This window comes from Lycorma delicatula, chromosome 1 (assembly GCF_047948215.1).
Source record: "Lycorma delicatula isolate Av1 chromosome 1, ASM4794821v1, whole genome shotgun sequence".
Lineage (NCBI taxonomy): Eukaryota > Metazoa > Arthropoda > Insecta > Hemiptera > Fulgoridae > Lycorma > Lycorma delicatula.
In genome coordinates, this window is record NC_134455.1 from 396,688,959 (window position 1) to 396,707,493 (window position 18,535).

Consider the following 18,535-nt stretch of genomic DNA (forward strand, 5'->3'; position numbering starts at 1 on the left):
TTATTAGGATTCGAATATGATATCCTAGGATTAATAACCCAAGCTCTGTCACAACACACAAAAAAAATTTATCTGGGCAAAAAATATTTTAAAAAAAAATTCGAAACTTCAGTCATCGTATTTAATCACTTTTAATACACGAGATTCAATTTATTAAAAGTAAAAATAACCTAACAATATAAAAAAAACATGGCTTCTGAACAATAGAAGGAAGGAAAAATATTACTACTGCGGTTAGTTTGTACGTACGTTGACTGAGAGAGGGGGGAGAGAGATGTGAATGCATTTGACTCTCACGTTCTCTCCTTGGTTCGCGTCGAAATTCATCAAAACAACTACGTAGATCAAAATGTGTGTTACGTTGATGAAAAATTATAATTGATTATAATATTATTAGCTGTTTCCATTATATTCAGCGATGTAAAAAAATCAAAAAATCTTACATAATAATATTATCTAACATTTTCTTTCTGATATTAATCTATTAAAAGTGATTAATATATTAAAAGTGTTATTAAAGATTAACGTTGTCATACAGTAAATAAAGTTTGTTTCTTCACGATTTGTAGTTGTTTTTAAAAGCGTTATCAAATTTTGTTTATTTGATTATTTGTATTTAGAGAATTCAGTATATTTAAATATATTTTACGTGAATCTGACAACCGTATAGAAAATAATTCTACGTGTAAATGAGGTAAGTTCTTTCAAATTATAATATTTTGTAATAAGAAATTAGTACACAATTAAATAATGTGATTATATTGGTTAACATATTGGAGGAATTTGGGAGTTTAATGAACTAAACATTTTATTTTGGCAAAAATGATTATTTTTAGGTTAGCCAAATATATTTTTATTCTTGTTATTTTAATTAAAATTAAGTACAGATTACTTTATAAAAATATGTAACTAAAATAATTTGCTTTCAAGTAAGTACCGATACACTATAAGAGGGGTTTTGCTGAATCTTTTGTAGACTAAACGTTTTATTTACGTATTATTTCTATTTAAATGTGCTTTACTTATTAATTATTTCGGGTTTCAATATTCTATTGAAGTTCTGTTTTTTGTTTTAAAAATTTAGATTTCTGTTTAACAACAAAACCGTTTGCCTGTGTCTACATTTGGTAATTAATAAATTAGTTATCTATTTTAGAAAGATAAATTGCCTTTGTTATTCATATGAAATACTTTACAAATATTTTCTCACTTTTCTTGAAATTTACATTGATATGTTCTGTAGATCAAAACGGTCGGTTTTTATGTTACATGGTCAGATTTATTATTAATTTTTTTTCGACAAAAATTTAGCCAAAATGTTTGTTCTAATTTCTTTTTCATTTTTTTTCATTTTTTTTATTAAAAAAAGACTAGACTAATGAATAAATGAAAGCAATTTTTTAAATTCACTTGTATCTGTTAGCTAAAGAACATGGCTAACGGTACATAAACGAGTAATGATGTGGGAGGCTTTCAATTATTTAATTTTACCTAATATTCGATTAATTATAACCACGCACGTAAACGTGATTATTGCACATAATTTGTCGGCAAACACCATTTCATGATGGTGTTTAAAAGACAAACTATAAAAACAAACCTGCATTTGCTTTACTGGCTATCGCAGAAATTAGTGACATGTAATTTACTTTATCTCTGCCTACTGTGTTGGACTTCTTCTCTTTCCTCATTTCTGCAGTCACTCGATCGGCTTCCTAAAATAACATGGATACAATATACATGAAAATTGTTATCGAATAATACAACTGACTGTAAAAAAACTTACAGAAAACGAAAAAAATTCGAGACTGCTCATTTGTGCAAGACAATTATGCAGTCAGTATTTTTAATTTTCACAAAGATTTCTAGTTAAACCAAAACCATTCTATAATAAACCAAACCATAAAAAATTGAAATAACCTCATAACAAATAAGAATATTAATTATAATACATAAAATTACCTTTGTAATCAAACTGAAAAAATGTATTTCAGTTGAGGATCTCAAAGATTAAACAAACAACTTTTATAATTAGCTATCACATTACGTTTACTCACATAATTCTAATAATCTGTTAAAAGGTCTTTAGGCAGAAAATACTTATGGTATTATGTTCTTGCAATTATGCACATGGCAGGAAATGATAACACCATATATAGTAATAATTTTATGTTCTCCAGTAATGTAACTATGTGGTCAGCAGCTAAAGAAATTGTCCACAGTCGCTTGTGTGTTGCTGATATCTCATAGAAAATGACTTTGCCATATCTGTTGCTGTTTCACACACAAATAAACCTTTCTCTCAGCACTTTCAGAAACCCTCATTGCAAATAAGCATCACCTAGCCCTCCAACAATCACCTGTGCAATATTAGAACTCATATTACACATACGAGGTTGGAATTTTTTAATTTTCCAGGCTGTATAAAACAGTTACAAGATAGTAATGAAGAAGTTTGGTCATTTCCTCCCTGTTCTGACTAAGGAGCATCTAGTGGACGCAATAGTCAAATTATTCCCCAAGGTAGAACAGGTGCCTTGGAGGGAGATTGCTCTGGATGAAGTAGTTCCTCTGTTCAAGCAGGATGAAGTTGTTGTAGCAGCTAAGCGTGACAACAGACAGAGGATTCCCGGTCTTGATGGAATCAGCAGCGAGGCAGTACAGGTTTTGGCTCAGGTGGCTCCAGAGAAGCTTATTGATGTATTTAATTACTGCTTGTCAAACAGGTTTGTGCCAGGAGCATGAAAGGTTGTCCGGCTGGCTCTGATTGAGAAGGGGCAAATCTGGTAATGCTACTGGATATCACCCACTGTGTTTGTTAAGCATGCTCAACAAACTTTTCAAGCCCCTCCTTGTAGGTAGATTGACAACTGAGTTGGAAGCTCGGGTAGGATTAAGTGTGAACCAGTTCAGGTTCCAAATAGGCAGGTCCATGGTGGATGCTATCGACTGAGTGATGTAGCTGGTCAATGAGGCTGCCACATGCAGTTGGCAGACTAGGAGCATACCGGTTGTTATCCTCCTAGACGTTGAAAATGCCTTTAATAGCCTGCCCTGGCATGTTGTTATGGATGAGCTTGAGGTGCGTGGCGTGAGTGCGTACCTCAGGGGGTTGGTTGGCCAGTACTTGAGTAACAAGTTTGTGGTTGCCAGCATGGAGGGGCTGTCAGTTACATATGAGGTGGTATGTGGTGTCACACAGGGGTCGGTACTCGGCCCTTTGCTCTGGAATATTGCTTATGATGGTGTGCTGAGCATCAAGTACCTGGAAGGTGATCTGGCACTGGTTGTCGGCAAAACAGAACTGGAAGTCACAAAGCAGGGCACTACGGCGATCTGTATGGTGAACGACCAGCTGGCTATGAGGGGACTGAAGCTTGCAAAGCAGAAGACTGAGGCAGTGGTCATGGCTAGGAAATGTAAACTTGACCCCATCACATTACGTGTCGGTGCAACCGAAGTCCTGACCTCATGTAAGGTAAAATACCTTGGAGTGTGGCTTGACCATCAAAGGTTGTTCCAGGAGCATGTCTGAGAAACAGTAAACAAGGCTAGGAGAAGCTAATGCCCTAGCCAAGCTGATGCAGAATTGGGGTGGTCCATCCATCAATCCACCAGAAGAAGGAGACTTCTTGCTTCAGTGGCATGCTTGGTCTATCTGTACGGGGTACCAGTTTGGGCTAGGGGGTCTTAGTACTAGGCAGGCCAGGGAGCTCCTGGATGGCTTGCAGCGGATGCTGGCTTTGCAGATCGCACATGCCTATTGGACAGTTTCCAGCGAGGCTGTGTTTGTCATCACCAGGATACTGCCCCAGAGTCTCATGGCAGAGGAGAGGGGGATGAGACAACAGGGTGCTTTGCCAAGTGTCATGATAATGCACCTGCTCACACTTCATTGCTTGTTCATGAATTGAATAAAATAACACTGTTATGATGCCTCAGCCTCTGTATTTGCCAGACATGGCCCCCTGTAACTTCTTTCTATTTTCCAAGCTGAAAAGAACCATGAGATGATGTTTTGACAACACTGAATAGATCATCTGAAGGAACTAAACGCCATACCAGAAATTCCATTGCAAAGATGCTCAAAAATTGCAAAAGCATTAGCAAAAATGTATACCTTAAAAGGAGTATTTTGAAGGTGATAAAATCAAAATTGATGAACAAAAGATTTTTTGAGAAAAACTAAAATTCCACATATTTTTTTTATCAAACCTTGTACTTTGATCTGTTTGTGATTTCACATGGATTTATTTAGCATCTATTTTTATTAGATACATTTTACTTCTTTGCAATGTGTACATGGAAAAATGAGAAGGCAATTTAACAATGAAGTGTGTTATTAATACTTCACCATGTTCCATGGACTATTAGTCCAGCCCAAAAAAAAACCCATTACTGAATGTTTGTTTATTATTCTAGAATAAAAAGCCACATTATTGGTGAATGTACATTCTGATTTTGGACTTGCTTGCAAAGAATTGTGCAATAATGGAGCCATCAATACTATTTTCTATATATTACCTGTTTTGAAGTAATTATGTGCAAGATCCAGAAAACTGAAGTTAACTAGAAAAAATGCATTTTCAACAACTGATTGTTATCGATATTCGATAGTTACAAACATGTTTTAGGCAATCCTATGTTTAAATTAATAAAATAAAGTAAACAAATATTTCTTGTGAATAAAAAAGCATCAAGTAGAAAAATATATATGGTACTCCAATCTATCATAAAAGAAGTTCAGGTTCAGGTTTCAGATGCATGTTAAAATATCCTCTGCCATCTGATATTTCTTCCTTAACATTTAATTGCATTAAATATAATTTATTGGTGGGTGACAATTTCACATGTGGAAAATGTGTTTAATTAACAATAAATGATATGGAAAACTCTCTATTCATGATGGTGATAAGGCATTAGAAAAAAGTATAAAATTGTACAATTAAAATTCATTATTTAATCTAAATAGTATAGGAGCATATTATATAGTATATAATATTATATAGTATAGGAGCATATTATATAGTATTAGCATACTTGCTTGTATATTTTATCTATGAATGTTCAGCCTAGTTGGTGAGTAGTGAATTAGTCTACTAGGCAGACTATAAACTGGTAAAGTCTTGTAGTGATGTAACTAGAGAACTACTTTTAAATAGAACTTTGGTTTAGTTTTTAGAAAAGGTTTTATATTTTGTAACTGCATAAAGCATGACATATCATTTTACTATTTTCACTTTAATTATTACAAAATAAATACAATGCATATCTAACCATAACAATGTCAATATTTCCAAAATAATGTTTGTACTTTATTGCTGCATTAAATAATACAGTTGTACTATAGCAATAATGCTGTGTAATAATAAATCATCGTAGTATTACATTATTATAAAATAATTTATAAAAAATAAAAATAAAAACCGACCTCAACAAATAATAGTATTAAAAAAATACAAATAATTATATCTTTTATTTATTAACTAAATTAAAATGATTTACAACAAATAACTATTTTTGAAGCTGGCGCCAGCCAACACACAAATTAAACATAAAGTTATGTAAAGTGAGTATCTCAACCAACCACTAGGCAACTAAACAGGATTCCACATGTAAAATGGGATCTCAAGAGCATAAAAGAAAGAGCATCTCATGATCACACCTCACATTTCGCTAAGGCATATATACTTTGTAATAATATATGTAATAATATTTATGAAAAGTTTTCTTATATTTTTGTATGTCACATTTTATCGTTGTATATTTTTGTACATTTTATTGTAGTAAAACTTCTACTACCAATTTTGCATTGTTTGAAGTAGGATTTGTATTATATAGATCATAGGTTTTTATTTTGTTTAACTGGCGTTCGCTGGCACAGACTTCAAAAATATTTATTTGTTGTAAATACTTTATTTAATAATAAATAAAAATATAATTGTTAGTAACTTTATAGTACTATTATTTGTTGAAGTTGGTTTTTAGTTTTATTTTTTATAAATATTTTATTTCACAATTTTTAGTAGTATCTAGTATCTTTATTATTAGAAAATATAAACATAAATATATATAATAATATTGCAATTAGGAATAATAGACTTTTTTACCATTTTATATAAATATTAAATGTAGATTTAATATTTGAATGTAGTTTAGAGGAAAGTAGCCAAGGAAAAAGGAATGATTGTTTACGGAAGTAAAATAGAAAAAGAAATGCCATGATATCTCCACAGAGACTAAACAGTGATAATATAGATAGTTATTAATATCCTGATCATACAGGAAACAGAGAAACACAGTACTGCTGCAAGCAGTCAGCAGCTAAGGGTGTCAAGAGGTTCAGTTTTTTAGTTTTTCCTAAGATTATCATCGGATTTGGTTAAAATTTATATGAGACCATTCTGAAAGCATATTCTTTCAATTAAAAAAAAAAAAACTATCAAAACTGGTTTACTAACATCGCAGACAGATAATGCATAACATACACTAAAAAAATCAGGGGTTTTGGTATTTTTCCTAATATTATCATTGGATTTCATTAAAATTTATATGGGACCATTTTTGAAATCTGTTAAAATTTATCTTCATGCAAATTTTGTTAAAATAAATTAACTTTAAAAATAATTCAATTTAGAATAGATATTTTATTTGCTGTTTATTCATCTAATTTGATGAAATCTTCAGTAATTCAACTAAAAATTCCAATTCATTTTTTTTATAAAAGCTTTGCTGTTGGATTTATTCTGATTAACTTCAATTGAAAAGGACATTAAAGCTTTCCTATATACATCTCTTTGCACGTTTTCTTCCAGCTTTCTATATAGTGGAAAAATTGTTTAATTAAATAATTTTTTCATGTCGTAAAATTATAAGTGGTATTATTTATCGTAAACCAGGTTTTTACTTCAGCCCATATAACTTCTAAATGAATAAGCCTAGGATGGTGTGGAGGAACCATCAAATGGAATGAGCATATTCACTTAAAATTTTATCTACTGTATAACATTTTATATTGCTCTCTACTGACTAATTTAAATAATAAAACTCAATTTTTTTAATGTCAACTTACTACATGGAATATTTTTCTGCTTAAGTCAATCTTTCAATTCCATTTGGATATATTAAAATTGGGGAATTTTAAAATTTGAACATTGTGGTAGGGTGCACAATCAAAAATTGTCTACAATAACCTTTCACCCAAACAAAGCAGATTTAAAAAAAGGTTTTTACATTTTTCAAGAAACCACAAGTAATTATTAAAAGTCATTTCATTATAATAACCTTAACTTAATCATTACACTTCAACATTATCAGCATGCTCAAAATAAAGCCCACTTCATAACTTACATGTATAATAATCAATCACGAACTTTCAGAAATCAGAATACAAATCTTATCTTCTATTATATGCACTCATCTCTTACTCTGAGCTTGTGAACCATGAATATAAGGCATACAAGACCTATTTGGAAAATATCCAACTTTGTGCTGTAATTTTATCATAGTGCCATATGTGTACACTAATGCTCAATGTTGGCTGCACCCTCACAAATATCTAACCAAACAGTGTATCCAATTGAATTATTCAGTCAGCAGTAGTATCCTGTAGTGTTACTGCTACTAGCATTTGTGTTCACTGTATTTCATAAGATCAGAATGCACAAAGTACAAAGTCTTTATTAAATTTTGCCATAAAAACTGGATATTTTTGTTCAGAAACCATGGCTAATATACATAAAATTTATGCCAATGGATTTATGAGTAATACACAAATTAAAGAGCAATTTAGGAGATTTAAAAGTTATTGAACTTCAGTTAAATAAAATTACCCCGTGTTTTGGAAGGCCTGCAAAAACAAAAAAAAATCCTGAAAATGTGGAAAAGTTGAAATTTTAATTAATGAAAATAATTGTTCAGTAGTGTTTAAGAGAGACTGAATTCCAAAAACTAATTTCAGAAATTGTGAACCATGAAATAAGGACAAACCATGTGGCTGTAAAATTTGTTCCATTGTTACTGACAGAAGTTCAGAAGAATTATCAAATGAAGTCACTCAAGACAATTTGGAAGTAGTAGAAACAAGCCAGAAATGTTCAAAAAGGCCACTACGGGGCACGAGTCATAGGTTTACATTTTGATCTGAGTCGAAAATCCAATCTTTGTAAAAGAAGAGCCATAAGCCAAAAATGCACAAAAAGCAACAGTTACTTTTTATTTTGACAAGGAAGGTAGAAAAGGTCAGCTTCTGAACAAAAAGTAACACTTAAAATTTCTGAAGTGATTCCTTGACACAGTGAGAAAGAAAGAGCCTGATTTATGGAAAAGTGGCACAAATCACAAAATTTGCTTCATCACGACAATGCATCTGCATATTTATTGCAACTTATTCAGCAATTTCTAATGAAACACAGAAATTTTGCAACATCATCAGTTCCAATACAGTCTTTATCTCCTTGTGATTACAACAAACTTACGAGAAAGATTCTCTAAAAGAAACAAGATTTGATGACCTAGAGGAATTTAACAAGAGTTCAATGAAGTAACTGTTAGCTATTCAGAAAGAATACAAGGAGTGCTTTCAAAAGTGGGAACATCACTGGCAATAGGTTGTGGCTTCCAAAGGGGAGTACTTTGAAGAAAAAGAGAGATATTTTGGGAGAGTACTTTGATCAAACATATTCAAAATCACTATTGACCATACTTAACTCTTACACCAACTACAGCATGAGATCAGATACTTTCCGGATAGATCTCGTATATAAAAACTACTGGGCTACATTGAGCTTGATGATCTGTTACTTTGCTTTATCCATCTAAATTCCATCTCAACTTGAGTAAAATATTTCTGAGACTAGACTTTCCTATAATGAATTTACCACAATCTAATTTTGAAAGTAATTTCCTCATTATAGAACATACTTTCTTTAATAAAAATTATTATAGGACTAATGAATGAGTAGTGATCTGTCAAACCAAATACATCAGTTGGAGTTTTAAGATTCTTTATTTAAGAGTGCTCAAAGATAAACATTCTAAAATTGTACTTCCTTCAATTTTTTCTTCCCCCATACTAAAGGTAAAGCCTAAAGATGGAAGACAGCTACAATAGTCTTCATTATACTTTTAAAATGTATATGCCCTGTTGCTAACTGTCCAGCAAACTGAACATAAACTGAAACTGAACATAAAAAAAACACAAAAATCATTATGAAAATTGATAATGACAAGATCAACTACAACTTTATAGCCTAGTAAAATTGCACTCTAGCAGCTGATTATATTGTTTATAAAAATTTACTTTTCCACTCACTGCATTTTATATTAGTGACTGAAAGAAATGGTAACATACTTCTTTGTAATTTTAATTTTTTTTTTAATTAATTTCCACAAAGCATTCTGATAAAGCAGAGATCACTGCAAAGGAGTAAGAAAGAATAAAAACATGTAGAAAAATCAGTTTTTATAAATAATTTCATTAACATTACTGCATTAGTTACAAACCTGGATTGTAGATAAATTTCTAGTTAAATTCTAAATTTTTAGAGTAACTTCTAGAGTTCTCGTGTAAAAATTATGTATAATACATTAATTTGTTGTTAAGCATTTTTTAGTAGCCATGACACTAAATAACTTTTGCCTTTATACAAAAATCTGATGTAGGTGCCACATGACTTCCTTGTACACCTATTAAATTACATATACACAGTTTTTTCTGCAGATCATTTAAACTTACTTCATTTGAAAATGAGATACGATAATCCAATTCTTTAATAAAGAGGACACTTAAGCAATTGCTGAGAAATTAGTTTTTATTAACATCAAATATTTATACAATTATTAATTCAACAATCTTACATGAAATATTAGGATAGAGTAAAAGTCACTTTATTAATCATACTATTAGATTAGTATTATTCGTATAGTCAAGAGTTGCTGATTAACAAAAGTTCCAGATTTCTCAATTTTTCAGCTTGTGATTACAAAATGAATACATTTTATCAACATTTAGTATCTGACTGTTTAATTGCCTTTGCAGGCTTGCCTTTGACATCTCTTGTTTTGTTGTTCCTCCCAAATCATCACAGATGTTTTTCCTGTGGGATGATCCAAAGAAGTGCCATTCAGCTTCAAGGTTGAGGTCTCTTTTGTGACTGCACAAATTAGCAAAATTCTTTTTATTTTTATACTGACTTGAAGCACTATCAGTAAAATAGGTGTTTTTTAATGTTTTGATGTGTACTTCCTTGATATCGTCTGTTAAAAATTTTTTAAAGCAATAAAATGTTGCTGTATCGTGCTTCAACTGATCACTTAAAATACAGACACTTTTGTGTTTTAATACATCATTTTCCTTGAAACAGAACACAAAAGGGTAAACTGTGGCTTGGCTGTTGACCCGATGAAAGCTTTGTATCACATCTTGAACAAAAAGTGAAAACTTTTCTGCAAAGTCTACAAACACCAAACATTCTTCTTCACATAATTCTGATTTTTTTCTCTTTGAAAAACAGAGCTTGATATTTTGACATGAAATTGTGATTTTTCAGCGTTTTCAATTTTTCTAATGATTTGAAAAACTCATCTTTGATCTGAACAACAATAATCATCTCTGCCCTATCCGCTGTTACCCACTGTTTGTACATTATTGTATCTGGCAACACATTATGCTCTTCAGAAAAGTTGAGCATGTCAAACACTGCCTGCTTACCTGGACATTTGGTGCACACATTCATCATACATCTGTAGTTATCCTTGTCACAAAGTTGTCTACTAAGTCCTTATAATCAACATTAAGTTTGGGGCCATCAATCATGAGTTTGATGTTCTGGTGGGGGGGAGGGCAGATAAAAACTGTACGAGTCCCGGACGCACCAGCCAAGATACACCAGTTTGGATGAGTTTGCAGAACTTTGATCTTCAAATTTTTTTCTCAGGATTTTCACTTTTAAAGGAGACATACAATTCATTTAAGTTTATCAGAACAAGGCGCTTTTGCTTATGCACTTTGACACCATCAACACACGTGCTAACACAATCCTTTTTATCAGGACTCATCCTGCTATTATTGTCATCTTCATAAAATAATGTGTCATTACTAATTACTGTTTTTTGTCTTTTACCTAATTCTGGTAGAATGCCTTGCTCATTAACTAACTCTCTAGTAAGTCTAACCAAATGCTCAGACACATTGAACTCTGATATTATTTTAGATCTGGTCCAAGATTGGGGAAGTAAACTAATAATTTTAACCTTATCTTCTTTAGATGGCAGAATACTTTTTTTTTTAGTTTTAAAATAAGATCATATTCATGTGATGAAGATTGAGCTGGATTTTCATTTTCAAAAACTTTTGAGTCAAAACAATTCAAGATTCTTGTTTAATATTTCAGATAACTTACTTATTTTAAATTTGAATGCTCATGGCCTTTGATTATCCAAGCTTCATTTTTTCAATTTTGATGGAGGTGATACACTCAAAATGCTACAAACAGCATGCAATTGTACAATATTGTAATGTGAGGGATTGAATTGCTCTTGGTCTTGTCATTCATGTAGTTCTTTGTTCTGCTGAGAAAAAATACTTTTGAAACAGTTAACACAAAGAGACTTTCCAGGAACTAAATTTAAATTTGGAAAAATGTGTTCTTTAAAAGCTTGCTCTAATATTATTTTAAGCTTTTTTTCATGATATTACAAACACTAGTGACACCTGAATTAACACGTTAAAAAATAAGTTGGTTTTTCATCATTAAATTCACAAATTTTAATGAGTTCTTTTGGCACTGTACTAAACACTGTTTTTTGGCACTCTTCATTCACATAAATTCCTGTGGAACATTGATCTTCCATTGTTTTAGGTGAAATTACTTGAAAATTTTGTAAAAATTTAACCAGATTTAAAATTATTATAATATTATTAGTTTTTTTTTTTTGTCTTCAGTCATTTGACTGGTTTGATGCAGCTCTACAAGATTCCTTATCTAGTGCTAGTCGTTTCATTTCAGTATACCCCCTACATCCTACATCCCTAACAATTTGTTTAACGTATTCCAAATGTGGCCTGCCTACACAATTTTTTCCTTCTACCTGTCCTTCCAATATTAAAGCGATTATTCCAGGATGCCTTAGTATATGGCCTATAAGTCTGTCTCTTCTTTTAACTATATTTTTCCAAATGCTTCTTTCTTCATCTATTTGCCTCTTCATTTGTCACTTTATCCACCCATCTAATTTTTAACATTCTCCTGTAGCACCACATTTCAAAAGCTTCTAATCTTTTCTTCTAAGATACTTCGATTGTCCAAGCTTCACTTCCATATAAAGCGATACTCCAAACATATACTTTCAAAAATTTTTTCCTGACATTTAAATTAATTTTTGATGTTAACAAATTATATTTCTGATTGAAGGCTCGTTTCGCTTGTGCTATTCGGCATTTTATATCGCTCCTGCTTCGTCCATCTTTAGTAATTCTACTTCCCAAATAACAAAATTCTTCTACCTCCATAATCTTTTCTCCTCCTATTTTCACATTCAGTGGTCCATCTTTGTTATTTCTAATACATTTCATTACTTTTGTTTTGTATTTGTTTATTTTCATGCGATAGTTCTTGCGTAGGACTTCATCTATGCCATTCATTGTTTCTTCTAAATCCTTTTTACTCTCGGCTAGAATTACTATATCATCAGCAAATCGTAGCATCTTTATCTTTTCACCTAGTACTGTTACTCAGAATCTAAATTGTTCTTTAACATCATTAACTGCTAGTTCCATGTAAAGATTAAAAAGTAACGGGGATAGGGAACATCCTTGTCGGACTCCCTTTCTTATTACGGCTTCTTTCTTATGTTCTTCAATTATTACTGTTGCGGTTTGGTTCCTGTACATGTTAGCAATTATTCTTTTATATCTCTGTATTTGAACCCTAATTTTTTTCAAATGCTGAACATTTTATTCCAGTCTACGTTATCGAATGCCTTTTCTAGGTCTATAAACGCCAAGTATGTTGGTTTGTTTTTCTTTAATCTTTCTTCTACTATTAATCTGAGGCCTACAATTGCTTTCTATACTTTTCCTGAAACCAAATTGGTCTTCTCCTAACACTTCTTCCACTCTCCTCTCAATTCTTCTGTATAGAATTCTAGTTAAGATTTTTTATGCATGACTAGTTAAACTAATTGTTCTGTATTCTTCACATTTATCTGCCCCTGCTTTCTCTGGTATCATGACTATAACACTTTTTTTGAAGTCTGACAGAGCTTCCCCTTTTTCATAAATATTACACACCAGCTTGTATAATCTATCAATCGCTTCCTCACCTGCACTGCGCAGTAATTCTACAGGTATTCTGTCTATTCCAGGAGCCTTTCTGCCATTTAAATCTTTTAATGCTCTCTTAAATTCAGATCTCAGTATTGTTTCTCGCATTTCATCCTCCTCAACTTCCTCTTCTTCCTCTATAACACCATTTTCTAATTCATTTCCTCCGTATAACTCTTCAATATATTCCACCCATCTATCGACTTTACCTTTCGTATTACATTTTGGTGTACCATCTTTGTTTAACACATTATTAGATTTTAATTTATGTACCCCAAAATTTTCCTTAACTTTCCTGTATGCTCCGTCTATTTTACCAATGCTCATTTCTCTTTCCACTTCTGAACACTTTTCTTTAATCCACTCTTCTATCGCTAGTTTGCACTTCCTGTTTATAGCTTTTCTTAATTGTCGGTAGTTCCTTTTACTTTCTTCATCACTAGCATTCTTATATTTTCTACGTTCATCCATCAGCTGCAATATATTGTCTGAAACCCAAGGTTTTCTACCAGTTCTCTTTGTTTCGCCTAAGTTCGCTTCTGCTGATTTAATAATTTCCTTTTTAACATTCTCCCATTCTTCTTCTACATTTTCTACCTTATCTTTTTTATTTAGACCTCTTGCAATGTCCTCCTCAAAAATCTTCTTTACCTCCTCTTCCTCAAGCTTCTCTAAATTCCACCGATTCATCTGACACCTTTTCTTCAGGTTTTTAACTCCCAATCTATATTTCATTATCACCAAATTATGGTCGCTATCAATGTCTGATTCAGGGTAAGTTTTGAGTCAACGAGTTGATTCATAAATCTTTGCTTAAACATGATATAATCTATCTGATGCCTTGCAGTATCGCCTGGCTTTTTCCAAGTGTATATTCTTCTAATATGATTTTTAAATTGGGTGTTGGCAATTACTAAATTATACTTTGTGCAAAACTCTATAAGTCTGTCCCCTCTTTCATTCCTTTTGCCCAGCCCGTATTCACCCACTATATTTCCTTCCTTGCCTTCTCCAATGCTTGCATTCCAATCTCCAACTATTATTAAATTTTCATCTTCTTTTACGTGTTTAATTGCTTCATCAATCTCTTCGTATACACACTCTACGTCATCATCATCATGGGCGCTTGTAGGCATATAGACGTTAACAATCGTCGGTTTAGGTTTTGATTTTATCCTTATTACAATGATTCTATTGCTATGCGTTTTGAAATATTCTACTCTCTTCCCTATCTTCTTGTTCATTATGAAACCTACTCCTGCCTGCCCATTATTTGAAGCTGAGTTTATTATTCTAAAATCACCTGACCAAAAGTCGCCTTCCTCTTACCACCGAACCTCACTAATTCCTACTACACCCACATTTATCCTATCCATTTCTCTTTTTAAATTTCCAGCCTACCAACAATTTGTTTTAAATATTCTAAAACTTGCCTACTTGAATAATATGAATTCAATCATTTGACTGGTTTCATGCAGCTTTACAAGATTCTCTTTCTAGTCCCAACTCTTTCATTTAATTAACCCATTTATATCTTTAGCCTGTAACAATTTGTTTTAAATATTCTAAAACTTGCCTACTTGAATAATATGAATTCAATCATTTGACAGGTTTCATGCAGCTTTACAAGATTCGCTTTCTAGCCCCAACTCTTTCATTTAATTAACCCATTTATATCTTTAGCCTGTAACAATTTGTTTTAAAAATTCTAAAACTTGTCTACTTGAATAATATGAATTCAATCATTTGACTGGTTTCATGCAGCTTTACAAGATTCTCTTTCTAGTCCCAACTCTTTCATTTAGTTAACCCATTTATATCTTTAGCCTGTAACAATTTGTTTTAAATATTCTAAAACTTGCCTACTTGAATAATATGAATTCAATCATTTGACAGGTTTCATGCAGCTTTACAAGATTCGCTTTCTAGCCCCAACTCTTTCATTTAATTAACCCATTTATATCTTTAGCCTGTAACAATTTGTTTTAAAAATTCTAAAACTTGTCTACTTGAATAATATGAATTCAATCATTTGACTGGTTTCATGCATCTTTACAAGATTCTCTTTCTAGTCCCAACTCTTTCATTTAAATAACCCATTTATATCTTTAGCCTGTAACAATTTGTTTTAAAAATTCTAAAACTTGTCTACTTGAATAATATGAATTCAATCATTTGACTGGTTTCATGCAGCTTTACAAGATTCTCTTTCTAGTCCCAACTCTTTCATTTAGTTAACCCATTTATATCTTTAGCCTGTAACAATTTGTTTTAAATATTCTAAAACTTGCCTACTTGAATAATATGAATTCAATCATTTGACTGGTTTCATGCAGCTTTACAAGATTCTCTTTCTAGTCCCAACTCTTTCATTTAATTAACCCATTTATATCTTTAGCCTGTAACAATTTGTTTTAAATATTCTAAAACTTGCCTACTTGAATAATATGAATTCAATCATTTGACAGGTTTCATGCAGCTTTACAAGATTCGCTTTCTAGCCCCAACTCTTTCATTTAATTAACCCATTTATATCTTTAGCCTGTAACAATTTGTTTTAAAAATTCTAAAACTTGTCTACTTGAATAATATGAATTCAATCATTTGACTGGTTTCATGCAGCTTTACAAGATTCTCTTTCTAGTCCCAACTCTTTCATTTAGTTAACCCATTTATATCTTTAGCCTGTAACAATTTGTTTTAAATATTCTAAAACTTGCCTACTTGAATAATATGAATTCAATCATTTGACAGGTTTCATGCAGCTTTACAAGATTCGCTTTCTAGCCCCAACTCTTTCATTTAATTAACCCATTTATATCTTTAGCCTGTAACAATTTGTTTTAAAAATTCTAAAACTTGTCTACTTGAATAATATGAATTCAATCATTTGACTGGTTTCATGCAGCTTTACAAGATTCTCTTTCTAGTCCCAACTCTTTCATTTAATTAACCCATTTATATCTTTAGCCTGTAACAATTTGTTTTAAATATTCTAAAACTTGCCTACTTGAATAATATTAATTCAATCATTTGACTGGTTTCATGCAGCTTTACAAGATTCTCTTTCTAGTCCCAACTCTTTCATTTAATTAACCCATTTATATCTTTAGCCTGTAACAATTTGTTTTAAAAATTCTAAAACTTGTCTACTTGAATAATATGAATTCAATCATTTGACTGGTTTCATGCAGCTTTACAAGATTCTCTTTCTAGTCCCAACTCTTTCATTTAATTAACCCATTTATATCTTTAGCCTGTAACAATTTGTTTTAAATATTCTAAAACTTGCCTACTTGAATAATATGAATTCAATCATTTGACTGGTTTCATGCAGCTTTACAAGATTCTTCAAGATTAACCTAGTACAGAATATTGAGATAAGACATATCTTTTATTTAATAGAATTTAAATATAATTTAACAGTACAGAGAAATAACATAAATCTTAAAAAAGATTAATTTCAGTAAAGTAATATATATATATAAATATATAGAAATATCTTAAAAAATAAACTTACTTGATTATTAGTAACCCCTCTAAGTGTAATATTGAGAGATTTTTTACAAAAAGGTGCTAATGCTAAAATTACTTCGAAATAATAACCTGTACCACGTAGTCGACAACATTCATGAATAAGAGAACCACCAATCAAAGATCCTGGTGTAAAAGAAAATGCTGTACCAGTCTCATTAACTTCTAGCCACGTTCCATTTGACATTTTATCTAAGAGTCGCAGTAAATTTATTTCATATTTTGAAAGAAGATCATTACAAAAATTCAATAGTATTTACAAAAGATAAAAGTTTAAAGAATTTAAATACAGAAAGCACTGTCCAGTGATAAGATGCACAAACTTCCATCAACACTGATATTATACCAAGTGAACAACTGAAAACTGAACTAAGCCAGCTCAAACTGCAGTTATTTGAGTATCACCTTTAATCCTGCTACTACTATTGGTTGTTTGTTACTACTTTTTTCTAATGTTGTCAGCATAACTGTTCATGATTAAATATAGTAGTTCTGTTCTTTGCAGTTGTGTATATCTAAAATACCTTATTCAATCGAGGAAACGGTTGTTACAGTGAAAGCTTATAGCAGAATATGGTTAAAAATGGTGTACGGCCATAGCCAATATTCAAAGAAAAATTTCTACCAATCTGAAAAAACCTATACATAAGTTATTACAGCAAAGTGATGTAAATATAGTTCTTGCCTTAAGATTCTTCATGATTTTGAAACCATATCGTATAACAACTTCAACTGTGTGACAAGACTTAAGAGACACATACAGAACAAATGTTTTTTTCATTTTCTTATTAATTTTCTAATAAATCTTTGTATATTTTTTTAAAAAATCCTGTATATTTGACATATAAGCTTCAATAAATTATAATTTAAGTAATAGCATATAATAAATAAGTCATTTAATAAATACAACCCCGATCTGTGTGGTAGAAAGACTAACTTCATCTAGGCTTGAATATATATACATACATGCCAGACTTAGTATTATACACAAGGGTAGATTTTTACACTGTATTCTTACCTCACAAGTTTTGACCTTACGAAGTAAATTAAATCAGTTGACAAAAAAGGTAATTAACGCTCGACTTTCTTGACGAAAGTTAAGCATTTTTAGTCTTAACACTACCTTTAGAAAAAATTCGAATTTTATACTTAAAAGCTACTCAAATCTTACCTTTTAAACCAGGTTCATCATCCGGAGTTCTTATATCAGTAATTCTGATAGCCTTACCACTGACAACCGATAATAAGAGTCGCTGTCGCATGTAATTGCTGCCCTTAAAGCACAGAACATCTGAATTATCCGCTGCCATAGTTAAATAATCAGTTCTGTAAAAACAGCAAAAATCTGGAAAGATCCACAGAATTATCTACTAATTAAACAGTAATCAAAATACAGAACTGCAAGTTAATCCATCTCAATAAATGTCATAACTTGATAAAATATACACATTGAATTCACGTGTAATGGTACACATAACCTTTATTTGATAATTCGTACACGAATGAACGGTATAAAGGATGGCAATCTTAGTGAATGGTAACAATTTGTTGGTTCGTTCACTCACTCTACTCAATCTATATTTTTCTTGGCACTTATTTCTACTTAAATTATTTGTATCTCAAAATACTATTAGTAAGGCCTCCAAATCTCTTCTAAAATACAAAATAAGTTGTAGT

The 18,535-nt window shown here is 31.4% G+C and overlaps 1 protein-coding gene and 1 long non-coding RNA gene across 2 annotated transcripts in view; one reads left to right on the top strand and one right to left on the bottom strand.

Moving 5' to 3' along the window:
* The first annotated feature begins 462 nt into the window (after nt 1-462).
* The window catches only part of LOC142317390 (uncharacterized), an 80,448-nt gene continuing 62,375 nt past the window's right edge, over nt 463-18,535 (top strand). Inside the window, exon 1 of the long non-coding RNA XR_012754728.1 lies at nt 463-694. This is a non-coding gene — a long non-coding RNA (uncharacterized LOC142317390). The remainder of the gene's footprint in view (nt 695-18,535) is intronic.
* On the bottom strand, nt 8,997-18,338 carry LOC142318479 (putative RNA 3'-terminal phosphate cyclase-like protein). Its single transcript, XM_075355063.1, has 2 exons — nt 18,030-18,338; nt 8,997-9,181 (listed from the first exon to the last, which is right to left on the bottom strand). Exons 1-2 carry the CDS (start codon nt 18,166-18,168, stop codon nt 9,087-9,089), a joined length of 234 nt encoding a protein of 77 aa, XP_075211178.1. The 5' UTR covers nt 18,169-18,338; the 3' UTR covers nt 8,997-9,086.